The sequence below is a fragment of the Eptatretus burgeri genome, chromosome 5 (genome assembly GCF_056783735.1).
Source record: "Eptatretus burgeri isolate ZD-2024b chromosome 5, Ebu_testis_v1, whole genome shotgun sequence".
Lineage (NCBI taxonomy): Eukaryota > Metazoa > Chordata > Myxini > Myxiniformes > Myxinidae > Eptatretus > Eptatretus burgeri.
In genome coordinates, this window is record NC_140965.1 from 116,117,185 (window position 1) to 116,144,032 (window position 26,848).

The following is a 26,848-nucleotide window of genomic DNA, read 5'->3' on the forward strand; positions in this document are numbered from 1 at the left end:
AAACCATGTGACCAATCAAGAACAAATTAACAAACTTGAGAAAGGACCTCATGGGGAATATATGTGTGAAGTTTCGGCTTAATCTGTCTTGCCTTTCTGGAGAAGAAGATTTTTAAAATTTATTCATTTTCAATCCAAGATGGCTGACGAACCATGTGACCTATGACATCAGAAATTTATATTCTGCTTCCAACTGGGTATTGGAACACGTTTGTAAAGTTTCGTGTTAATCGGTAAAGGTGCGTTTTTCTATCCAAGATGGCCGCCAAACCATGTGACGTGTGATGTCATAATTTTTACCATGCGTGCATACATGATGGTAGATGATAATTACAAATTTTAGATTCGTTTGGTTCAGCGGTTCCAGAGAAAACATTATTTAATATTTTTCTTAAATCCAAGATGGCGGCCAAACCGTCTAACGTATCAATTCGAAATTAACAAACTTATATCGCCTACGTGTCCCGAATATAGTTCTGAAATCTCCCCTTCATCCGACCAGCGCTTCTGGAGAAGAAGATGTTTGAAGGTTTTAGGGTTTTTTCAAGATGGCCGCCGAACCATGTGACCGATCAAGAACAAATTAACAAACTTGAGAAAGGACCTCATGGGGAATATATGTGTGAAGTTTCGTCTTCATCTGTCTTGCCCTTCTGGAGAAGAAGATTTTTAAAATTTATTCATTTTCAATCCAAGATGGCTGCCGAACCTTGTGACCTATGATATCATAAATTTAAATTCTGCTTTCCATCGTCGACCCGAACAAGTGTGTGAAGTTTCGTGTAAATCGGATAAAGTCTATTTGTCTATCCAAGATGGCCGCCAAACCATGTGACTTCTGAGGTAAAATTTTTTTACCATGTATGCAGACTTGAGGGAGGAAGGCACTTGCAAATTTTCGCTTTGATGGCTTATGAAATACCAGAGAAAACATTATTTAATATTTTTCTTAAATCCAACATGGCGGCCAAACCATGTGACCTATCACTTTGAAATTAACAAACTTGCATCGCATACATGTCACGAATATAGTTCTGAAATCTCGCCTTCATTGGACCAGCGCTTCTGGAGAAGAAGATGTTTGAAGGTTTTAAGGTTTTTTTCAAGATGGCCGCCAAACCATGTGACGTATCAACAACAAATTAACAAACTTGAAAGAGGACCTCAGGGGGAATGTGCCTGTAAAGTTTCGCCTCAATCTGCACAGCCGTTCTGGAGAAGAAGATTTTTTAAAAAAAACACAAAAAAACAAGATGGCGGCCGAATTACGTCACCGATGACGTCAAAATATTTTTTTTCTACGATGAATTTTTGTGTAGATGATGCTCAAGAAATTTCAAATTTTTGCCATGTGGCGTTCTACTTGACGAATTTTTACTGGGATACCTCTTCACTGATGACGTCACGAAAAATCACACGTATTCCCGAGAGGGAGCTTGTTCAAATGTATCAAGCGAAATTTTTTTACACGAGAAGGTTTCCGAGATACAGAGGTCCAAAGTTGATCTGTTTTTTCAAGATGGCGCCCGTATCACGTGACCTATGACGTCATAATTATCAATTATGTATGCTATCAAAAAAGATAAATATCTGGTGAAAATTTTGTGTCGATTGGTCTTACCATTTCTGAGAAAATGGCATTTAAAGCGAAAAAAACTGGAAATTTTGCAAATTTACGGCGGAAGAAAAATAATAATAATAATAATAAACAGAAGAAAAACAATAGGTTATCCAGTCCATTTGACTGGATACCCTAACTAGAACTGCCACTTTATAACTGCTGGCAGTGATGACCGGGTACCCAGTCCGTCCGCCTTTGACACAACTGACACAACGTGAGACTTAAATCATAGTCGCAAAGTTTCGCATTTATCGGATAAGCGGTGCCAGAGAAAACATTATTTAATGGTGATACAAACACAGGCCTGCTTCGAGACGGCGCGGAACAGACGAGTTACGAACCGGGCAGCACAAAGCGTTCAATTTCCTTATTACTGGCGACCAGATTCAAATAATTAAATAATTCTGGCTGCCAAACCACACGGCCGATCAGGTTGAAATTTTAAACTTTTGTTTCCCATGTAGCCTAAATTATAAATATGAAGTTTCGCATATATAGAAGTAGTGGTTCCAGAGTAAACATGAATTAATATTTATCCTTCAATCTAAGATGGCGGCCAAACCATGTGACTTGTGACCTCATAATTTTAACCATGTATGCAGATATCATGGAGGATGACAGACGCAAATTTTCGCTTCGATAGGTTAAGCAGTTCCAGAGAAAACATTATTTAATATTTTTCTTAAATTCAACATGGCTGCCAAACCATGTGACCTATCAATTAGAAATTAACAAACTTGTATTCCCTACTCATGTGCAATAGGGGTGTGAAGTTTCCCCTTGATCAGCTCAGGTGTTCTGGAGAAGAAGATGTTTGAAGGTTTTAAGGTAAATTCAAGATGGCCGCCAAACCATGTGACCAATCAAGAACAAATTAACAAACTTGAGAAAGGACCTCATGGGGAATATATGTGTGAAGTTTCGGCTTAATCTGTCTTGCCTTTCTGGAGAAGAAGATTTTTAAAATTTATTCATTTTCAATCCAAGATGGCTGACGAACCATGTGACCTATGACATCAGAAATTTATATTCTGCTTCCAACTGGGTATTGGAACACGTTTGTAAAGTTTCGTGTTAATCGGTAAAGGTGCGTTTTTCTATCCAAGATGGCCACCAAACCATGTGACGTGTGATGTCATAATTTTTACCATGCGTGCATACACGATGGTAGATGATAATTACAAATTTTCGATTCGTTTGGTTCAGCGGTTCCAGAGAAAACATTATTTAATATTTTTCTTAAATCCAAGATGGCGGCCAAACCGTCTAACGTATCAATTCGAAATTAACAAACTTATATCGCCTACGTGTCCCGAATATAGTTCTGAAATCTCCCCTTCATCCGACCAGCGCTTCTGGAGAAGAAGATGTTTGAAGGTTTTAGGGTTTTTTCAAGATGGCCGCCAAACCATGTGACCGATCAAGAACAAATTAACAAACTTGAGAAAGGACCTCATGGGGAATATATGTGTGAAGTTTCGTCTTCATCTGTCTTGCCCTTCTGGAGAAGAAGATTTTTAAAATTTATTCATTTTCAATCCAAGATGGCTGCCGAACCTTGTGACCTATGATATCATAAATTTGAATTCTGCTTTCCATCGTCGACCCGAACAAGTTTGTGAAGTTTCGTGTAAATCGGATAAAGTCTATTTTTCTATCCAAGATGGCCGCCAAACCATGTGACTTCTGAGGTAAAAAATTTTTACCATGTATGCAGACTTGAGGGAGGAAGGCACTTGCAAATTTTCGCTTTGATGGCTTATGAAATACCAGAGAAAACATTTAATATTTTTCTTAAATCCAACATGGCGGCCAAACCATGTGACCTATCACTTCGAAATTAACAAACTTGCATCGCATACATGTCACGAATATAGTTGTGAAATCTCGCCTTGATTGGACCAGCGCTTCTGGAGAAGAAGATGTTTGAAGGTTTTAAGGTTTTTTCAAGATGGCCGCCAAACCATGTGACGTATCAACAACAAATTAACAAACTTGAAAGAGGACCTCAGGGGGAATGTGCGTGTAAAGTTTCGCCTCAATCTGCACAGCCGTTCTGGAGAAGAAGATTTTTTTAACAAAACACTAAAAAACAAGATGGCGGCCGAATTACGTCATCGATGACGTCAACAAAAACATTTTCGTCAGTGATTTTTGGCGTAGATGATGCTCAGAATTTTTCAGATTTTTCCCATATGGCGTTCTACTTGACGAATTTTCACCGGTATATCGCTTCACCTATGATGTCACGAAAAATCACACGTGTTCCCCATACGGAGCTTAGTAAAATGTATCAAGCGAAAAAATTTTCCATTGCACGGTTTCTGAGATACAGAGGTCCAAAGTTTATCGTTTTTTTCAAGATGGCGCCCGCATCACGTGACCAATGACGTCATAATTACAACGTGATTGTGCTATCAAAAAAGATACATACAATGGTGAAAATTTCCTGTCGATCGGACTTAGTGTTCCAGAGAAAATGATTTTTAAAGCGAAAAAGGGTGCAAAATGCCGGCGGAAAAATAATAATAATAATAATAATGCGTAATAATAAACAGAAGAAAAACAATAGGGTACCCTGTACTCACAGGGTACCCTAATAAACATAAGAAAAACAATAGGGTACCCTGTACTGACAGGGTACCCTAATAAAAGGAATTTATGCTGATTCCCATTGTTGCTGTGTTATACTTACCTTACCTTCCAAGAACACGAAAGAATACTTTGTTTGTTTCAGTTGTTAAGATTTTTTTTTGCATTGCATCAATGTATTGGCCTTACTGACTTGAGTGTCTTGAAGAATCGGTGGTCATTTACTGCATGGAAACCGAACAAAACCTTTGTTGCTCTAATTTTAACATTGTATGGGCCTTACTGACTTGTCTGTTGAGGTTACAGTGGTCATTCGCTATATGTAAACTGACCAACAGCATTGTCACCTCTGTAAACTATTTTTACTCAATTGCTTCATCATATTTTCTTCTGGTTTCAGGTGCATGCAACGGTGATGGTGAGAAACTAATCTGTAGCATGTAGATAGACATATTGCTTAGTTGGTGGAGGGTTCACATCATAGTCAAGTAGAAACTAACGTAACTATGCTTAAAGGAAAAAAAACGCCCGAGCACTGAAAGCCCCGTTGACCCTCAAGCTAAAAAAGTCTCTTCCCACAACTGTATCTTGCATGTGACTGGTATTAATAATTATGGGAATTTTACATCATTTTGCAGTATCAAAGCAGATCCCACTGAGAAACTGGCCTTCCTGCATGACATCTGTGATAAACATTTAGTTGAACCTTCAGTGTCTTCCGATCATCTGGAGAATATATGCAGTCAGATACCAGATTCATAAGAAGGTGTTGAACTGGATGCTATCGGTTATCACAGAGGATGTTTCCAGTACTTTTCAACGTCCCTTCATCGGCTAACTGAATACAAAAACCAGCCCTCAACATCTCATTTGTGTTTCTTCGTCCATTTGGTTCAAATGTTATGAAAATTTCTGTTTTTCGATAAATGGGCATGTCAAAATCCACGATGGCAGCCAAATAGACCCCAAGACCAACCTAATTTTCTTGTTAACGTCTAAAAATGTTAAGGCCCGGTCACACCTTGACGTTTTAGCCAGCGATGGCAACGTGTTAAAATTTATGTAAAACGCTGGCTTACGTTGAACTTTTGATGTTTTTTTTAAAAGATTCGGACGTATTCATAGCAACTTGGTCTTATGTGTAACGCATTGGTAACTACACAGAACGTTTCGTTGTGTTATAGATAACTTATACCAACGAATGCTGAACCTGTTGTCGGCCTACACAACCGATGCCCAACGATAGTCTAACTTAGGCATAGCGCGTTGCACGCATCGCCGACGATGTCGTGACGTAGCCTATTAAAAGGCTGACGCACAACGATTCGAATCATAACTGCCGTAGAAATGGAAGGGTCAAAATCGCGGTCACACCTTGGCGATCTTGCCAGCGTATGCCGACTTAACAAAAAGTGTGTCTAAAACGTTGGGGCACGTCGAATACGGTATGGGTAAGTTTGGTATACGTGAGTAGAACGCTAAATACGCTATCATAAGTCGTAGTAAGTAGAGTACGTCGTAAAATTTTGAACATGTTCAAAATTTTACGACGTACTCGGCGTATGACACACGTTCCGCATGCGATGGGGATAAGTTTTACACACGATATGTGGACGCTTACACACGTCCACAAAGGCTACTTATAAGCTACTCATAAGTCGAAACACGTCGCGGTAATGTCTTTTTTACGCGAAACTTATTTCTAACTTATGTTTGACGTGCTTTGAACCAATTCTTTACGTAGTCCCAACACACATCGACGTATGTAGACGTATTCCAATGACGTCTTCCGGTCGACAAAAAAAAAAAAAAAAATGAATGTGTTTCTCGCTTACAACTGCCATATAAAGACGTGTTCCCAGCAGTTTTGGGAATTGGTATATAAAAATGGTGTTCATAAAAGGGGAACCCAACAGTGTTTTCGAGTTCCTTTTTGAGTTGATGTCCATGTCAGCAGTAACAGTATCAGTATCAGTATCAGTATCAGTAGTAGTTTGTTCATGTTGGCAGTAGTAGGTGAGTGTGAGGGGAGGGTGTGGGTTATGATGGATCGTCCTTGCGTCCGCGTGTCCACGGGTAGGTTCATAGGCTGCCACTCAACGATTTAAATGACTGCATCTCCACTATTGAAAGTAGACGCTTGCGCTCAACAATTGGATTTTTTTACACTCAACAACTTTGAAATGGTACCACTCAGCTAGTTTCATTGTTTACAATGAACGATTTAAATTGCTGTCACTCGCCTTTGTTTTTTTTTTTTGTTTGTTTTTTTTGACGCTGGGGTTTGGAAATTTGAAGCGTTTCTTCTGAACGTGTTAAAACGCTCGAACTCGACTATTTTAAATAGACGCTGCCGATAGACAATTGGAATCATAGCCAAGCTCGACATCGAAGTGTGAACATCCTCGTCATGCCGAAGAAAAGTTTGAAGAATGCTGCAAATAAGTGTCCTGGCCGTGGCCATGGACGCTGACGCAAGGACGATCCATTATACCGACGTCTTTCAGCCTATGAGTAACTTAAAAGTAACGTCTGTCGACGTGTGGCAACGATCGCGTAACGTGCCAACAACACGTTAATCATAGGTTAGAAATAAGTTTTGGGTACGCTAAACATTACCTCGGCGTGTCTCAACTTATGATTAACTTACAAGTAGCATGTGTTGACGTCTGTCAACGATCGCATAACGTGCCTACAACTTGTGGCCAGCGTAGCGGAACGTGTGAGTCATACGCCGGCATACGTCGTGAAATTTCAAGCATGAAAAAATTTGAGGACAACCGAAAAGTACAACGTTTAAAGCCAACGTACAACGACTTATGGCAACGTACTACGACGTATGCCAGCGTGCTCTTAATGTTATCAAAACTTACCCATAACGTATTCAACGTTTGCCAGCGTTTTAGAAAAAAAATTCAAAAATCGGCATACGTTGGCTAAAACGTCAAGGTGTGACCGGGCCTTTAACTGGACACCTTAAGGATTCTAAAAAAGTATGTTTGCATCAGTACTCAGGGGGGTGCATGTGGGGCCTATTTAGCTGCCCCACTAAAAGGGATAGATAGTAAGACCCCTGACATCCAACTCAACAGCTGGGGAATCAGCCTGGTACAGCCGCTCAAAGTAACCGGTCCAGCAGGCCTTCACTTCAGACTCCTCTGTCAACAGCCCACCACCCTCTGCTCTAACAGCAGTACACCGCGGCATGGGCGTGGAGGAACGCAATGCGCGAATTCCCCTGTAAGCAGGACGACAATCACTTGACCACAGGTGATGCTCTACCCCAGCAGATTCCTTGCACATTAGCCTCCTTGTCCACCCTCAGCCCACGTACAGTTTTACGCCTCAACTCCCTGAACAGCTGAGCTCTGCCATGAAGCCTGGCCCTGCGACTCTGGTCAATGGTATCCAGTGTCGCTTGAGACACAAAATTCTTCTTCGCCCGATGGTGAGTTCCAAGACATCCACCGGCAACATCAAGGACGGTGGTCTTGAAGGTACTCCACAACTCTTCAAGATTCCCCACATCACCCAAACCCCCCTAAATCCCCACTCAGCCTGTTTCAAACTCCTCAGCTACCCTCTCATCCTTGAGCTTGCAAACATCCACCCTCGGCTGGAATGGTACTATTCTCCTGGATTTAAGCTGCAACTTCAGAGTTGCTACCACAGGCATGTGGTCGTTATTGAGGAACTGAGCATTCCAATAGACCCTACAGTTCTGGGTCATCCTTCAGCGACCATCAACGAGGACATGGTAAATCTCCTTTGCCACACCACCAGCGTTGGAATACCAAGTCCAGCGATGAGCCTGTGGGCGCTGAAACCATGAACCGGCCACCCTAAGTCCATGACTTCTTGCAAAGTCAAGGAACTTCGTGCCATTCTGGTTCACAGTTCCAGACCCATGGGGACCAACACACATCTCATAACCATCCATATCAGTTGCAGTCGATGCATTGAAATCGCCCAAAACTAGAAGAGTATCTCACCTGGGGCACTGATCAACCACCGTCTGGTGGATGACACCTCAGCACCACCTCGAAACACACTACTGCAATCTGACCCAGGAAGGTTACCCAGTGTTTTTTTCCTATCAAAGAGTGGGGGTTCTGAAAGCTTTGCCCCAATCCGGTCATTCAGTGAGCTGCCCGACGGAGGGCAGCTGCACAGGAGGTACTCCCACGGAGTGGGTTTTCAGATTTATTTGCGCTTTTCTTGTGTTTTGCGAAGTGAAGGGTTTTACAGTGGCCAGGGTGCAAATCCTACTACCAACCTCCAAAAAAGGTAACCCAACTGCAGGTGGACGTCCGCAGACAAAGTTGGGCATGAGATATGGATGGCCAGTGGCTCACAAGGAGCTCCTCCAGCCTTTGACATGTTTTATTTTTAATCCTGCTGGGAGTCCATGTTATACACCCTCCTCACCAAGAAACCTGGTGGGGGAGACGGTTTAATCGCCGATAACCCGACCATGAAACAGGTTGGTACAGGTTTCATGGTACTTGTAAAGCAAGTCACAGATCTGATCTGGCCTGACCTGGCAACTTGGGCAAAATCAGTGTTAAGGTGTATATCCATGTTGAGATAGCCAATTGTGGCATTTTTCCAAGGCTGCTTCTCGTAACACAAGTAATAACAACACTCTTGATAACAGTATAATATTAATGTTATAAGAAAACAATATTAATATTAATATTAATAATAAAGATCCCCTCTCTCCAAAGGTTTTTTTTTTTTTCCTCCTTCGAGAAATGTCGTGTTAACGTGTATGAACAGGTTATCGTGGAGTTTTGTGGGGCACCCGTACCAGAAGTATGAAATATTATAAACCACAGACATGTATGATTATTCTTTTTGAAACAGACGCTACTGCTCTTTAACACTCAACTGAAAGGGAGGAAACCCCGACGTTCTTGAGGAATTATATGCTTATTATCATGTCCTCCAAAGAAGAATGGACTCGAGCCTTGATCTACTGTAATCTATATACCCCAGAGGACAACAACATAAACCCTTCCTGCCACTCGTTTAGGGAGTGCATGTACTAGTGCTGAAAATTAAATAGTTTAAACATTAAATGTGCAATAAACCAAATGTTTTTAAGAGAAAGCATGTCACACATGTGTTAAAAAAAAAACAAACCCACAGTGAGCAAAATTAAAAGCATAACATGCATGAAGATAATAAACCAATAACAGCCTTGCAAAAATAAAGTTGTTTATTAATGTCGAAGACAAACAACAAAATCAATGTAAAAGATGCATGACAACCAGCTCCTTGAACAAGCATTGCAAAACTGCATCACACATTAAAATTGAGCATGTTAAATGTGCTGCAAAGCACTCACGAAAACACAGAATTGGTGCTTTGAACCTCACCTGATGGAGGGGAAAAGTCATCTCCGAAAGGGTTCCAGGTGGTGAGGTCTGGCGGAGGTAGGCCCACGAGACGGATGTCATGCTGCGAGGAGTGTGGAGAGCCCGATGGTGTCGTGCTTGCTGACCTGAACACACAAAGGTTTTAAAAATGATTTTTTACAAATTATTACAGCAAGTCACCAATTTATGTAGAGTCTATGTGTCAGTTCGACAGAACGTCGTAAACACATTATGGGGCAAAGTTGATTTTGGTCGTGTTAGTCCGATATAACGTCGTTCGAAATTTTAAAGTGCAGTGCACTTCTGTTCGGCCGATACCTCTGTGAATAAACTATGTAAATAAATGCTTTTGTGTCCTTTGTTCTCCCTGCCTGTATACTTATAAACACACATTAAGTCACTTGGTCTCTGATTGATTTGAGTTGCCCTGATCACAAACGGCCTAAGCTATTAATCATACGTTAAAGGACAAATTATGTTTGGGACGAATAAAATCCACAAGGACAGCAATGGGCACGGTGACCGCTTAAACCACCATGTGGGTGCCGGGTGTGAGGAGTGCCAGCACGTCGCTTAGCCGTTTAAATGTTCCACCGAAGCATGGTGGTGCCTGCCTCCCTCCCTGTCATCCTTCAGCTCTCAACCTGCACAATTATAGTCTTGTTTTCTTTTTTTTGGATACACTGTCGAGGCTCATAAGAGAGTGAACACACAACGTATAACAAGGGGAGCAGGAGAGAAGAGGGGTAGGAGACATGAGGTGATCTGCAGAAGGGCGAGTGATGGGGTGGGGTACACAGGGTAAACAAGATGGACTCCACAGGGACTTTCAAGAAGTAAAGCAGGGAATTTGAAGGAGGTGGGTTTGAGGTGGATTAAAGGGGGTAGAAAAAAATCATGGTTTTGGATGGGGGAGATAAGAGATGGTGGTGAACAGCTGTTTTGAAGACCTGGAGGGAAGAGTGGGATTGAAGAGAGTGTGGGAGTTTGTTCCAAAGGCAGGGGGAAAAAAAAAAAGAGGAATGAAAGGGTGAAGGTGAGCAGTGCTTCTTGATTTTGGTAGTTTTACCAGAAAGGGGTTGCTGGCAGACCTTGAGCACCCTGCAGAAATATGAGGGGGGGGAGGGGGCATATCTTCGACAGAGCGGGGGTGGGGAGGGAGCGAAGCCGGAGAGGAGACAGTGAAAGACAGAAAGACCACCGACCTGCAGAGAGAGAGAGAGAGAGAGAGAGAGAGAGAGAGAGAGAGAGAGAGAGAGAGAGAGAGAGAGAGAGAGAGAGAGAGAGAGAGAGAGAGAGAGAGAGAGAGAGAGAGAGAGAGAGAGAGAGAGAGAGAGAGAGAGAGAGAGAGAGAGAGAGAGAGAGAGAGAGAGAGAGAGAGAGAGAGAGAGAGAGAGACACAGAGAGAGAGAGACACAGAGAGAGAGAGAGACACAGAGAGAGAGAGAGACTGAGAGAGAGAGAGACACAGAGACACAGAGAGAGAGAGACACAGAGACACAGAGAGAGAGAGACACAGAGAGAGAGAGACACAGAGAGAGAGAGACACAGAGACACAGAGAGAGAGAGACACAGAGACACAGAGAGAGAGAGACACAGAGACACAGAGACACAGAGACACAGAGACACAGAGACACAGAGAGAGAGAGACACAGAGAGAGAGAGACACAGAGAGAGAGAGACACAGAGACACAGAGACACAGAGACACAGAGACACAGAGACACAGAGACACAGAGACACAGAGACACAGAGACACAGAGACACAGAGACACAGAGACACAGAGACACAGAGACACAGAGACACAGAGACACAGAGACACAGAGACACAGAGACACAGAGACACACACAAATACTAGACAAGATTAAAAGTAGCAGAGAGATTGAACAGAACGATGGTGTGAAGGAGGAATGATTGAAAGTAACAGAGGTGGGAGGGGGGAGACAATACACTGGAAAAATCCAGTCTAGCCAACACATGCCCCCCAAACAGCCCTTTGAAGTACCAAGGACTATCTATACGAAGACTAAATAAATAACTGATAGTCGGGTCACCTACGTGTCCATGTATGTATGCTCTCACTCTGGGGTGAGTTTTCCAAAACCATATCAACGTGTATGGAAAATGTGTGTCCGAATACATTCATTTTTTTGTATCGTGTTGCAGTTTGTAGGAACACATCCACGACGTAAATCGGCGACTTGCTGAAATTGCATGTCAATCTTAAAGTTCCTGTTCATTATTAGTCACAAGCAGAGTACCCGTCATACGGGCGATCTTGTTCCAAGCATGCAACATGTTCCCACGCATTCCTATATTTTGGCGGTGTTTCGGCAAGTGACAGCTCTGTGTAGCAAAAATAAATAACCTGGGTTATGTGCATGAAGCAAAAACATGCCAACTGGTTGCAATTCAAAACACCCCACAGTCCTGGAAAACATGGGGACAGGACCACTGCACTGTAAATGGTGGAGACTTTTAATACTCCCCCCACCTGGAGGTGGCGCTGCACGATATACATTTACATAGAGAATTTGCGTACCCCCCCCCGGCCCCCAAAACCACCGGCAAAGATAAAAACACCCTGATACACTAATCGGGGTTATGTTTATCCTCTGTAGCAAGTCTGGATGTAATTGGGCCAGAACTGTAGGAGCAGAGTGACAAACAAACACACAAACAAACAAACCAACAAACACTGGGCCGTGAATCATAGTAAGGATATTCAACTCGTGTCAACGATTTACAGTTAAGCCCAAAATTATTCATACCCAATGAAAAATCTGATAGTTTTGCATTTATCTCATACCTAAAAGCTGGAGTGGTGGAACTTTCAGTTCACCCAAGGACATTTAGTTGGCATGTACAAATCCACATATATTTTGGCTCAACATTATTAGCATAACAATAGAAATGTTAAGATTTATGTTTTTATGCCTGTCCAAAATTATTCATACCCCATTCCAAGTCTCAGAATTGAGGCCAATGTTTGTGATAATGCACATGTTTGTGATATTCCTAAGATTCTTTATAATGTTATGCAATTATTCCAAGATGTGTGCATACAATCTGAATGCATTACAAATGTGGACTATTGAATGTACAGTGAGGAATTTTATAGAACAACACTCTGCTTTGAGACTATAAATTAAGGGGAGCTGATGCAATCATTCTCAGGTCATTGTCAGCATGGTGAAGAAGAAAGAAGTCTGAAAGGACCTTCGGTTGTGCATTGTGAATGCTCACAAGGAGGGGAAAGGCTACAAAGCTATTTTGAAGCAGTTCCGAGTGCCAGTTGCCACCATACAAAGAGTAATTAGGAAGTACAAGGAGTTCCACACAGTAAAAAAACATTGAAGGACATGGTCAGAAGCCAAAGGTGTCACCTCGTCTGGCAATAAAAGTATGGCGAGAGGCCAACAACAATCCACGGATCACTATTAAGGCTCTCCGGAACAACCTTGGCGAGTCTCGGACCAAGATATCAAGGCAGACACTCCAGCAGATGTTGCACAAGGGGGGTCTCCATGGACGCCGACCCAGAAAGACTCCACTCCTCCATCCCAGGCACAGAAAGGCTCGTCTCAGCTTTGCAAAAGTGCACCTGGACAAAGATCCAAGCTTTTGGTCCTCAGTTCTGTGGTCGGATGAGATGAAAATGGAGCTTTTTGGGCACAGAGATGTTGCTTTCGTTTGGCGAAAGAAAGATGAAACATACAACCCTAAGAACACAGTCCCGGCCGTCAAGCATAGAGGCGGGAGCATTATGCTTTGGGGATGTTTCTCAGCCAGTGGGCCCAGCAATCTCGTCAAAGTGGATGGCATCATGAAAAAGGAGCAGTACATCAAGATCCTTGAGGAAAACATCAAACAGTCCGCAGAGAAACTTCACCATTGGACGTATCAGCAAGACAACGATCCAAACACACCGCCAAGTCAGTCAATAATGATGTAGACGTTCTCGAGTGGCCAAGCCAAAGTCCAGACCTCAACCCAATTGAGAATCTGTGGAGGGAGCTCAAGACCGGAGTGATGGCAAGGAAGCCTACCAACCTCAAAGACCTGGAGACCTTCGCGAAGGAGGAATGTGCCAAAATCTCTGGAGAGACATGCAAAAACCTTGTGAGAAAGTATAAAAACCGTTTGGAGGCTGTAATCACAAACAGAGGCTTTTCCATTGATTACTGAATGCGACTTTGAATTGATCTCAGCAAGGGTATGAATAATTCTGGACATGACATTTTTTTTTGTAAATCTATCAATAAAATACCCCCAAAACAATGTATTTCTTGAAATGTCTCTTGCAGTGATTCTTTCAGGTGTTTGTCACATTCTTATGTAACTTAAGCCAGAAGAAACTCTTTCCTCAAATAACACGATTGAAAATACTTCAAATTTGGTAAGGGTATGAATAATTTTGGGCTTAACTGTAGATATGTTTTGGATACCAATATGTTTGACATGATAATGTACTCAACTCCAATTGTCTACCTCATAAAGTTGCAATTTGTGACATGCTTTCAAAACTGTTTTTGAAACAATCTTTTGGACAAACTTCTAGCTGTATTCATGTTCAACTAAATAATTGATAAAAAATTATTTGACATAGGCATTAAATGAAACTATATGATCGAGATTAAATGGAAAAAAGATGTCATTTCAAAGATGGAATTGTGTTGAGAGGCGGAGGAGAGAGGCAGAGGAGAGAGGCAGAGGAGAGAGGCGGAGGAGAGAGGCGGAGGAGAGAGGCGGAGGAGAGAGGCGGAGGAGAGAGGCGGAGGAGAGAGGCGGAGGAGAGAGGCGGAGGAGAGAGGCGGAGGAGAGAGGCGGAGGAGAGAGGCGTAGTAGAGAGGCGGAGGAGAGAGGCGGAGGAGAGAGGCGGAGGAGAGAGGCGGAGGAGAGAGGCGGAGGAGAGAGGCGGAGGAGAGAGGCGGAGGAGAGAGGCGGAGGAGAGAGGCGGAGGAGAGAGGCGGAGGAGAGAGGCGGGGGAGAGAGGCGGGGAGAGAGGCGGGGGAGAGAGGCGGGGGAGAGAGGCGGGGGAGAGAGGCGGGGGAGAGAGGCGGGGGAGAGAGGCGGGGGAGAGAGGCGGGGGAGAGAGGCGGGGAGAGAGGCGGGGGAGAGAGGCGGGGAGAGAGGCGGGGGAGAGAGGCGGGGAGAGAGGCGGGGGAGAGAGGCGGGGGAGAGAGGCGGGGAGAGAGGCGGGGGAGAGAGGCGGGGGAGAGAGGCGGGGAGAGAGGCGGGGGAGAGAGGCGGGGAGAGAGGCGGGGAGAGAGGCGGGGGAGAGAGGCGGGGGAGAGAGGCGGGGAGAGAGGCGGGGGAGAGAGGCGGGGGAGAGAGGCGGGGGAGAGAGGCGGGGGAGAGAGGCGGGGGAGAGAGGCGGAGGAGAGAGGGGGAGAGAGGGGAGAGAGAGGGGAGAGAGAGAAAAAAAGGCTGAATTAAACAATGTTTTCACTGCACTTTCTGCAAATACAACAGCAAGTGGGATTCTCGCCCGTTTCAACTTATTTAGGAAGCCTCATTAGATGACTTGCATTTCAACCCACCTATTTCCTAATTGACCAGTGCTCAGTTATTGTGACAAAAGTGCCCTTTCACAACACAACCAAAAAAAAATAGCAAATAAAGCAAAGAAAGAAAACTCAGCACATGACACACTTGGATTTGTTGAGTGATGCATTGGCCGCTGCTGCAGCCATTTGCTGTGTAGAGCGACTTGCCGAAACACCAAACACTGAGCTGTGTGTCACGTCACTCAAGATGCGCCTGTGCCCTGGTGGGCGCTGTTTCGTTGGTGAAGTCGGAGGTGTTACAGAGACTGGTGGCGGTGGTGCTGGTTGAGGTACCTGCTGCACTCGAGAACAATGAGGAAGAGGATAATCAAATAATTGTTCAAAACATCAATGACAACTCAGGAACATATACTTTAAGATGACTGCACTAATGTGCATCATGGAGTCCTTGAAGAAATGTTAACACCTGTACTTTCAGCAAGGTCATTCACAAGCTCTCCACCGAGTCCGAGTCTATCATGAAAAGAACATATTGTAAGGTACTTAACATTAACCTCATTTTTGAAGAGTTTTGGCTTTCTTCCTCAACCACTCAAATTTCCAACACTGCAAGTTGGGCATGTCATCCAACACGACCAGTTGTATATAACCTCCTTACAAATCATACATAAAAGCTCCTGCTGAAACATGAAGTTGGACTACAATTATCCACAAGGAGTAACCTTCGGCTTTCATTTTAACATGCTTGTCATGTGATATTGACTTCCGAGGAGCCATCATATTCAATCACCACATTGAACGATCCAGTTATTACCAAATAAAGGCCAAATAATGATATGCTTGTTGTTGAATAAAGCCCAATGAAATATCGACTTGTTGTGAAATAAAATGCCAATGATACCGAATAGACAAATGAAAGATCCGCTTATTGCCAAATCGAGGCCAAGGAACCATCCGCTCGTTGCCGAATAGCAGCCAATGAATGGTCCGCATGTCGCTGAATTGAAACGATTGTGCTATTTTCGATGACATTACCAACAGTATTGATGTGGTGCTTTTTTGACGTTCAACTGCTGATGTTATGGTCTTTGGAGACTTTAATGTTGATCACGAAGAACGGTTAATCCACCATCACAGCACAGATGCTTTTGGTGTTGGTGTATTTAACTTTGCCAGCCACATAACCTTACTCAAATAATTTTAGCTCCTACTCAAATTCCCGATTGAGTAAATAATAACAGGAATCTTCTTGATCAATTTTTGTGCTCAAAACTTGGAGATAGTCGTGCAAAAAAAATAAAAATCTTCCCTCCCCCTCTCTCGGAAACTGATCATGTCAACATCGAAGTTCAGGTTTCTTACTGCTCACCATCAACTGTTGTTCATCCTGCCATCAAACTGTCTTCCAATACAGCAATGCTGACTGGCATGGCTTGCGTTCTTTTATTCCTGATGTTCACTGGAACTCAATCGTTTGTCACAACCCACTTGAAACTGCCAAGGAAGTGTATGATTGGAACCATGTTGGTACAGTTCTCTTTATCCCTTCTCGAACCTACAAAGTGAAATCACACACTACCATGGTTCACTCTTATTTGCGCTGCTGCGATCATGCATCGCAATCACTTTTTCAATCAATATCATCGTGTTGGCTCAAGTGCGGCATGTCACTCATTTCACCTGGCGAGCAACCACTGTAAATGAGTATTTGAGGATGCTAAGTGACAATATACAGAATCTGTTTGTGATTCGAGCTCAAGGAGGTGGGTTTGGGGTGTATTGGCGAAGGTATAAAAGATTGTGGTTTTGGATGGGAGAAGATAAGAGATGGTGGTGAACAGCTGTTTTGAAGACCTGGAGGGAAGAGTGGGATTAAAGAGTGTGGGAACGTGTTCCAAAGGTGGGGGAAAAAAAAAAACAAAAGAAAAGAGGAATGAAAACGTGAAGGTGAGCAGGTCAACTGGCAATGTACTATCCTTAATCACTGAACATGTGAAGAGGAGTTTGGATCATAGTGGTGAAGCCAGGGTTGTTGCTCTTGACATCTCAAAGGCTTTTGAAAAAGTGTGGCACAAGGAGCTCATCCACAAGAAAAAGCCATATGGATTTCTGGAAAATTGCTTGCGACAATTTCTGACTTCCTTGCAAACTGCCAAAAAACTGATCCCTTTAACTACAGACCGAACAGCTTACTTCCAATCAGCAAGGTCATGGAATCCATCATTTGCAGTTGATATTAAATCTTTCCTTTTCTCCAACAACTTGTCAGATCACCAATTAGGTTTCAGACCAGATCACACAATCTTGGATATGCAGCTTCTACTCACCCAACAATGGATGGAGGCCCTCAATGTCAAAAGTGAGATCTGGACATATCTCATGCTTTTGATACAGTCCGGCATCCTGCCTTACTCTCCATAATATCTGCTTATGGAATCCAAGGCCAACTCCACACATGGCTCACTGACTTACTCTACTCTCACAGCCAACATATGCCAGGTCAGGTATGGGAGCATGTACCAGAGCAGCACATCGCTGCATCCACTTTCCACCAGTACTCCAGAGTCCTCCATCCGGCCTTCTCGCAGGCAGATGCCTAGCCCATTCCCATCTTCTTGAGATGCCGAGCAACCTGCTGCAACAATGAGTCATATAGTTGTCCCGTTGGCCTCCTCGACTGACGAGGCTCACTCACTGAGAGAATCTGGAGAGCAGGACCAGCATCAGGAAAACGAGGTACATGTCCATGCAGCCTCAGCTGACACTCATGGACGATGCAGGTAACAAATCTCATTTGAGTCTCTCTTGGCAACCGCTCATTGGACACAAAGATTGACCAACAATAGCCAAGGATTTTCCAGAGACCTGGTACTGAAGGAGTTAAGTCTCCATCTCAGATCCCTGGTCAGAGTCCAAGTCTCACATCCGTAGAGTAACCCTGGAAGCACCAAGTACTTTAAGACTCTGACTTTCGTCCTCCTGCATAGGTACCGACAGCGTCACACCCCATGATCCAGTGAATCCACGACTCGCCAGGCCCAACCAAGATGTCTATTGATCTCTCGCTCACAACATGCAGAGACATGAATTTGCTGATTACTCCACCCTGTACCGTGACACCACTCATACTTCAGACAGGCAGGCAGCAGCCTCTTCACTCTCTTAAGACGTTGAAAAAAAATCCCCAGCTGGTCAAACACTTGCAATGTGTTTCAATCCTGACAAATCTTACACCATCATGATCTCTCTCCAAAAGGAAACACTCCTATCCACTCTCTTACAATCCTCTTTAGGACATTTAGTCATTCAAACTCTTGGGTCTCACGAGCAGCTATTATCTTTCTTGGGAAACCACATTTCATTGTTGGCCTCCAAAGCCAGTGCGGACTGGGCATCCTCCGTCGTACAAAGTCCTTCCTTGACACACCTTAACTCCGATCCACCTACAAGGCTTTCATCTGCAGCTTGATGGAGTATTGCTCTCACCTCCAGGTTGGTTCCCCTGCCTCACACCTTGTTCAGCTTGATGCCGTGGAAACCAAGGTTTTTAAGATTATTGAAACGTCCCGTGATGAGGCCGAGTCCATGGGCCGATCACTTTGCCATCAGACAGATCAGATCGATGCTCTGTTGTCTTCTTCCACTTCCTTTCTGATTTTGCACCCTCTGCCCTTTCCGTATTTGTCCTCCCAAGTTTTATGCAGGGCTTACGGACCACCATCAACCCCCTTCTGATGACACTACCCAAAAGCCCCTACCAACTCTGTCCCATCTTTGCTCTCCCCTACACCCACACCACCCAGCTCAACTCCTCCCACTCTCCTTCCCAATCCTAATGCATCATTCCCCTCCCCACATCAAGCCTTCAATCCCCCTCTCCACAACTCAACCCCCCACCCCCTTCCACTGAAATTCCTCAACCCAAAAGCCTCAACCTACCCCTCCAAACTCTGTCCAATCTTTGCTGACCCCACTCTGTTTCCCAATCCCAACTCTGTTATCCCCTCCTCTCTCCTGCTGCTCATAAAAGCAAATGGGAATTCCCACATCAATCGTTACATATTTCTTCATCAACTCATCGAAACAGCAGAATATTGAACTCTTTCCCCTCCCCAACCGTGCTTTCACCGATTTCACAGAAACTGCAATTTAAACAGCAACAGCATGACTCCTACATATCGCCAGTCCAACTCACAATCCCACAAAATATGCAGAAACCCTGTGTAATTGCAACTATCAAGAGAAAATGAGCAGCCTAATTGTGCCAATATTAACTAAATGACCGAAACCAATCATCTTCTTCCTGATGCATATGTAAACATCGTTAAAAGAAAATAATGACAGACATTTTCTTTTACAATCTCGCAGAATTCCCGGAAGTCCTCAGAGCAAGACCTTTATAATAACATGAGTTTTACGGTGCCTGGTCGAGTCGTTTTAGAGAAAATAGTCAGAAATAATTGCAAGGATCTAAATCGCCTGTGCGGGAGAAGCCCTGCTTCAAAGAATGCAGTAGTTCTGGTGCAGTGTACAGATAACAGACCACCGATTCGATCACTGAGGCTGAAACGTACTATAATCTTCACAAGGCCCGTGACGCATAATGGCTCCAACCTTTTGATATTTGATGATCTTAACAGTCACATTGGTCATTTTACACTGAGTGGAAAACTTGGAAGGAGGGCATGTGAATCTGACATCTCTGAAGAGGTCTTTGGCTTCACATAGCACCAAAATGGCAGCCGCAAGATTTATACCTCTGACACCGAAGGTGAAGGAGGTTATGTTTTCACCCCTCTCTGTCTGTTTGTTTGTTTGAGTCTGTCTTTGTGAAAGACATCACCAAACGTTGTGAATGGATCCAAATAAAACTTGGTCGACATGTTGGGTGTGCGACAAGGAAGAATTGATTCAATTTTGGTGAAGATCCGAATCCAGATCCGATAATTTTAAAAGTGATTTTTCACCATTGAGAGATGCAGCTAAACTAATATACAGTACGTCACGGTATCTCAAAGTTGTGGATGGATTTGGATGAAACTTGGACAGGTTAGGTTTGTGACCACGGCAAATTTATTGAATTTTGGTGAAGATTCGAATCTGGATCTGGATACAAGAATTATTGAATTTTTAAAGTGATTCTTCACCATTGAAAGGGCCAAAAACGATATATGGCATCATACTTACCTCTGCCACCGAAGGTGAAGGAGGTTATGTTGTCACCCATTTCTGTGTGTTTGTGTGCAGGATATCTCAAAAAGTTGTGGACAGTTTGGATGTGTGACAAGGAAGAATTGATTCAATTTTGGTGAAGATCCGAATCCGGATACGAGAATTATTTAATTATTCAAGTGATTCTTCACCATTTAGAGATAGGGACAAAAACGATATAGTACTGTATAGCATGATATTTCAAAAATGTATTGAGCCCGATATGTTCTCATGGATCAGGCATTGCGTGGTGGAGGTGTGCACTCTTTCGAGTGCCCTTCTCGTTCAGATTGAAATTGTGAGTGGAGTCAAGCCAGCTGTCCAACCAATGGGTGGAATGGAATGTTATGCATGGGTGGACAAATAAGCTCACTATTATATAAATAATTCCAAAAGCATACCACATTTTAAAAAACTTCCAACATTGTTCCACCTTTTCAAAAAAGGATGCATAAAGTTCATTGGATTCGATAATTACCAGGTACCCATGAAAGGAATTATTTCATTAGACAGATTATTTTATTCAGAAATGACATTTCATTATTTCATTCAGAAATGACAAATAGTAAATTGAATAAAAAGGAAGAAAAAAAAAAGGAAAGAAAACAATCAAGGGAAGAAAACTGTGACTGGCACAATTTAACCGAAACTATTTTCTGCAAAAATGAAGCGTCACAGCTTGATCAATTATACCTGTGCTGCATGCTGCATGGCAGCAACTTGCTGCATGTACTGCAACTGCAACTGCTGTTGCTGAAGAAGTTGCTGCTGTGGATGGAGTGCTTGGAACTGCAGTGATATAACAAGGGTGAGAAGTGCATTGCCCCATCAAAGTACCTTTCACTGCTAGTGTGTGGAAGAAACGGCTCCAAGCATAAGAGAGAAAGAGAGAAAGAGAGAAAGAGAGAAAGAGAGAAAGAGAGAAAGAGAGAAAGAGAGAAAGAGAGAAAGAGAGAAAGAGAGAAAGAGAGAAAGAGAGAAAGAGAGAAAGAGAGAAAGAGAGAAAGAAAGAGAGAGAAAACGCAATAACATACAGTGCCTTCACAAAGTATTCACAACCCTTGACTTTTTCACGTTGTATTACACAGGCTCCCCTAACAAACAGACGTAAACGTGGTCAGACGGAAGGAAAACCCATCATTCTTGTTCCAAAAAACAGCTAAAATTGAAGAAAAAGCGACCGAAATTGAAACCAACACAGTAATTACAGTCGTAATAGCAAATATAATGGTAACCAACACGTTTTTTCTACACACAAGAAGAGTCGTGATGGAAACTAAAACGGTCGTCACGGAAAGAAGCACACAAAATCCAGAAATAGAACGGTGGGGAACGGAAGCATGAACGGTTATCCGAAACAAAAGCGGTTCATTCCAGTTACTGCAGTGCGAGCAAGATGGCGGATGCAGTAGAACGACCTGTTACGGTCTGTAAATTTTTCGTGTTTGCGCCTCGAACATAAATTTAATATAGATAATATATAGTGGGTCGTACCTGATGCAGTTTTAACAATTTATTAAATGTAATTTTGTTGTGATGATAATGTTTGGTTTGCCTGTATTTCAAGCCCCCGAGTGTATGCCCAGTTCAACATAGGGGATCGTGCATGGGATCTTTTTACAGTTTTTACTTCATATTAACTTTGTTATTTTATTGGAATTTGCAAATTATTATTACTATCAAACGTACCTCTTGCAAATATAAACGATCAATCGTCACTGATCGCTGCAGCATGGGGGCACGAATTTCACGAAATGTCAGCCACACATTAAGTCAATTATGTCCAAAATTGCTTCCATGTGTTGGATTGGGAGTTCCTCTTGATCATCTCTTCCATTAATGTGTTCACGATTTGCCAAACTTTTGAGTGTTTTTTTTTATTTTTTTTTTGAAGTATTGATCTTAAATCGACTGCTGTTTAGTAATCTACAGATATTTTGAATTTTTTTTTTTTGTTAAGCTGTAACCAATCATAACCGATTTGCTGTGGTGTGCCTAACTGAACGTTTATGTCCATATTTAAGTACTCTGCGTCTCTGAGAGTCTCGTGGTAAGGTGTTAACACAGAGGTTATTATGTTCCGGTCATTATGTCATATGTATGTATGTATGTATGTATGTATCATTAATTATTTCATTTCATCCATATGGGTAAGAAGTTCATAATTCTTTAATGCAGAAAACTTCTGCACACTTACATAATCGTGTGATCGTTTTATCATCCATCCGATCCTTTTTTCGGCCATTACGGGCTTATCTTTTCTACAACCTGAATACTGAAGCTTGTATTTTGACAGTATTCATAAGTAAAGTGACGAGTGAGTAGTGGACAACCAGTCGTTTTATGTGGGTTTTTTGTGCCGCTCCTGTGTACATTTATTCTTACATCACGCCTCTGCATTGTTTCACCAACATATTGCATCACACATTTGATACAAGTCAAACGTATAAACACACGCGCACACATCAGAGCCTCTTACTCCTGTGAGAAGCCAATCATCCAACACGCCGCCTTGCATCCCACTTACAAGGGATTATGTAATCAAGTACAACACCGACAAAAGCTGCAAAATAAGTTAAACGTAGAGCAGACTGATTGGTGATGACTTTGACCAATTAATGATGCAGAACCATCCCCAACGGAATTTAATGTGGTGTCACCATGACACTACTCTTGATACCTTTTAGGAAGACAACTGGCTTGTTCTCGAAATGTCTGGCTTTAATCATTTATTCTTCTCCTGCTCAGTGTGCTTCATTTTACCAATATGAATCGTGAGCTGCAAATCTTTCAACATGTGAGCATGAAAGAATTTATGTATGTATAGTTAGAAGAAATGGATGGCAAGTCTTGAACAAATCTTTAAAAGATGAGAAGGTGAAGAGTCTGTGGATGAATGTATCCTGTTACCTGAGCCTGCATCTGTTGCTGTTGCAGGTATACCTGCTGAAGCTGAATTTGCTGTTGTGGGTGAACTTGATGAAACCGTTGTGGTTGGACAAATTTCTGAAGTGGTTGTTGCACTGGAAAATTCTGCTGTGTTCCTTGTAGATAATTTAATGGTGCAGAGGGTGGATTCTGAAAGGGCTGGTGCTGAGGAGCAACCGACTGGGTGTGGACTTGATTGCCCCCGGCTTGTGACACCATAGCTTGGCTGTTTGATGCTAATGGAAAGATGCAAACAAAGCCATAAATAAATTGCAATAAGCAAAGGTCAAATGAGCGTTTGCAAATTGCTCGATTCAGGTACGACCTCTGCACAATCCTGTCAGACAGGCAAGCACATGTGCGCACACACATGCACACCTCCATTTATCCATCAAATTATATTCACTGCAAAATATATCATTTCCCCCATTTTTGTCTTTTGCCAGAATCTTAACCACAAATCACGGAACTATTCAGCAATTACACGTGACAATTTTTACAATAAACAATGCCCTTGTTGAAATCCACTCAAACTTGTATCCAAGTGAGGAATTTTTTCTCTAAACACCGATATCAAAACCTGCTGTAGAAACAACATGAGCAACAGATGACTGTGCACAGACAACTACAGTTGGATCAATCAGGTTAAAAAAAAGATGAAGAGAGAGAATATAAAGTGTGAAAGAGCTGACTTGGTGGTGGTGGTGTAGCATTGCTAGCAGGCCGCTTGCGTGGTGTCGACGCAACAGCTTGCAGAGGTAGCATCGCAACCCCTGCCGTAGCATTGCTCTGCCCGGCTTTTGGACGCTGCCGAGGCACGATCGACGTCTCCGTGGGACCTACAGCATCAGTCAATCTGCCAAGGTCAGGGCCAAGGTGAGATAGACGAGAGCTGCCATTGTGTCAATGAGCAATGCAGTTACATTTTACCAGTGCCAGAAAAATCAATCAAATACATTTCATAGTATTAATATTATTATAAAGTCTTCACCTGGTTTTATGCAAACACAATTAGGCATCTAAATGTCAAAATTTGCACCATTTATTAAAATCATTAAGATTATTCACCGTTTCATACAAACATACATTTGATAACAATTTCATTTTTAAAACGTTGAAAAGTATCTTCTCTATCGCCACACTCTGACACCACTCTGTGAGGGTTAGGAATGATGAAATTGCCATTTCCAGCAATAAACAAGTTCCAACTTGTAAACTTGCCAAAAATGGATGTACTTCATTGGGATAAAGGCTTATAAAACATCTATTCTCTGGACCATCAGTATCAAGCAATCAGGAATAAATATTGGTTTGCACAAGCGATGTGCTATATTTGCACTAAATTACCAAACTGAAGAGGAAACCGAACAATTTTCAAAAGGAAATTTGTGATATTTTTGCAGTTACCGTTTTACAATCAAACTCACTTGGTTTTGGCCTGAGTTTTCCGAGCTGCAGCTTCACTTGCCTTCAATGGTTCAGGAAGTGTAGCTGGCAGGACTGCCCCCTGTGGAGTAACAAAAAAAAGAAAAAAGGAATCGACGACATCTCACCGCTTGGAGAAGAGTGCAGTTGCAGTTCACACAACTGTCAAATAAATTTAACCACCGGGAATGAGCACAATATCCGATCTAATAACCGAATCTCTTCCATGTGAATCTCAATCAATAATGGGAGGGGGGGGGATAAAAGCACCCTTCGTTGCAATTTAATACAAACATGACTTTCAACACAAAGGAAATGCACCATGTTCATAGTCAAGAAAAAAAAAGCTTCAAAATGGCCCAAGGAAGATCACTTTACCCACAGGCAGAGGAGATGGGAATTTCCAAACAAGGCCAGAACCGATGTTGCAAACTAAGAACCTCTCACCCTCACACGAAATTGGAATTGTAAATCACTGCTCACATTGACGTTTGCAACGGGGCAATCCCTCCCTGCAAACTTGAAGGCAAAATGAGACACTTGGTAAATGTCTGGACGTAATTCTTGGTCTGGTTCCAACATGTAACCTGGAGGGAAATCAATCACAAAATTGGTGTTGTTAAAAATGACAAAGTTAAAGTCAGAAATTCATCGGATTATATTTGCAACGGCTCGAGTTAGAGTGGAAAAAAAGTCAACTGAAGAAATCAAATAAGTTCTTTCAACATGTGAGCATTTCACTATAAAAGTGCCATTCATTTGTTGGGTGATGTTCCATTTCCAGAAACTCACAAATCTCCCCTGCATGCCAAGCATAGCAGCAATTTCACATCATCTCCTGAGATTAAATACAAATGAGAAACGCTAATAACCAAGTTGAAAGTCGAAAGTTAATTTCACAAAGCTCACTGCAGTTATGGTCCTGGTTTTATTTTCGTGTACAGAGTTGAGGCTCGTGGAAAAGCTAGAATTAGTACACTGAACGAATCAGGACACAACAGCATACAAAGAACAGTTGCAAGGGGGGGGGGGGGATACCAAGAGCAGAGTTGAAGGTCAAGGCAAAAGATAATTATTGGACAAACGATGGGTGTGGGGATGAATGAGGTGCCGGAGAGGAAGCATGGGGTGGAACAGATGGATACAGAAGGAAACTCTCAGATGGTAAAAGTGGAAATTTGGAAAGAAGGAGGGAATGAGATGGGGGAGCTGACGAGGCTACAAGAGATAATGTTTTTGGATTAGGTACGATCTGAGATAGAGATGGCGGTGAATAAGTCTTGAAGTCTTGAAGTGGGTGGGGGGGGGGAGGGGGGAAGAAAGATTGAAGAGCGTGTCGAAGACGATTCCATAGGTAGGAAAGCAAAAGAGGAACAAATTTGTGAAGGTGAGCAATGATCCTGGATTTAGTTGATGAAGAGGGTTGATGGTGGACCGCATGAGTCCGACAGACACCTGGGATGGGAGCAAGGGGGTGGGGGGACAAAGAATGGAAAGAGCAAGACTAGAAAGGAGGAGGAAGAACACAGAGAGACCACCAACCTCTCTGTGATGGTGGTGTGATCGACCCATAGACTGAGTTTCAGTGTGGGAGATTCCAATTCCTTTGAATGCCTTGGTTCCCACAGCATCAAGCTGAGCAAAATGTGAGACAGGGGAGCCAGCCCAGAGAGAAGAGTAGTTCTCCATCAAGCTGCGGAAGAAGGCCATGTAGGTGGACAGGAGTTCGGGTGTGTCAAGGAAGGACTTTGTATGACGAAGGATGCCCAGTCGGTGGCTGGCTTTGGAGGCAAATGTTGAAATATGGTTTGCCCAAGAAATATCGTGGCTGATAATGAGACCAAGGAATTTGAATGAATGAACCTCCTGAAGATGTTGTCAAGAAAGCAGATAGGAGTATTTGCCCGGCACTCCTTTCAGAAAGAGATAGTGAGTGTGTGACATTTGTCAGGATTGAAAGATATCTCCCAAGTGTTTGACCAACTTGTGATTTTTTTCAAGGTGTGAAGAGAGGGGATGAGGCTGCAGCCCATCTGTCCAAAAGATGAGGGATGACACAGCAGAGGGTGGAGTCATCAGTAAATATATAAAGAGGATTTTCCAGAGTCAGAGAGATCATTGATGAATATCAGGAATAGGACTTGGCCCAGAACACTGCCCTGGGGCACTCCAGCATTGAC

At 42.9% G+C, this 26,848-nt stretch overlaps 1 protein-coding gene across 8 annotated transcripts in view; it reads right to left on the reverse strand.

Moving 5' to 3' along the window:
• LOC147027221 (AP2-associated protein kinase 1-like) overlaps positions 1 to 26,848 on the reverse strand; it is a 186,925-nt gene that overhangs the window by 69,517 nt on the left and 90,560 nt on the right. For all 8 annotated transcript variants that reach the window (XM_085883462.1, XM_085883470.1, XM_085883469.1 and 5 more), the window contains exons 8-14: positions 25,152 to 25,255; positions 24,671 to 24,750; positions 23,936 to 24,099; positions 23,226 to 23,479; positions 21,009 to 21,104; positions 15,250 to 15,440; positions 9,595 to 9,719 (exon numbers count right to left, since the gene is read on the reverse strand). In XM_085883462.1, coding sequence (XP_085739588.1) covers positions 9,595 to 9,719; positions 15,250 to 15,440; positions 21,009 to 21,104; positions 23,226 to 23,479; positions 23,936 to 24,099; positions 24,671 to 24,750; positions 25,152 to 25,255 — 1,014 coding nt within the window. The remainder of the gene's footprint in view (positions 1 to 9,594; positions 9,720 to 15,249; positions 15,441 to 21,008; positions 21,105 to 23,225; positions 23,480 to 23,935; positions 24,100 to 24,670; positions 24,751 to 25,151; positions 25,256 to 26,848) is intronic.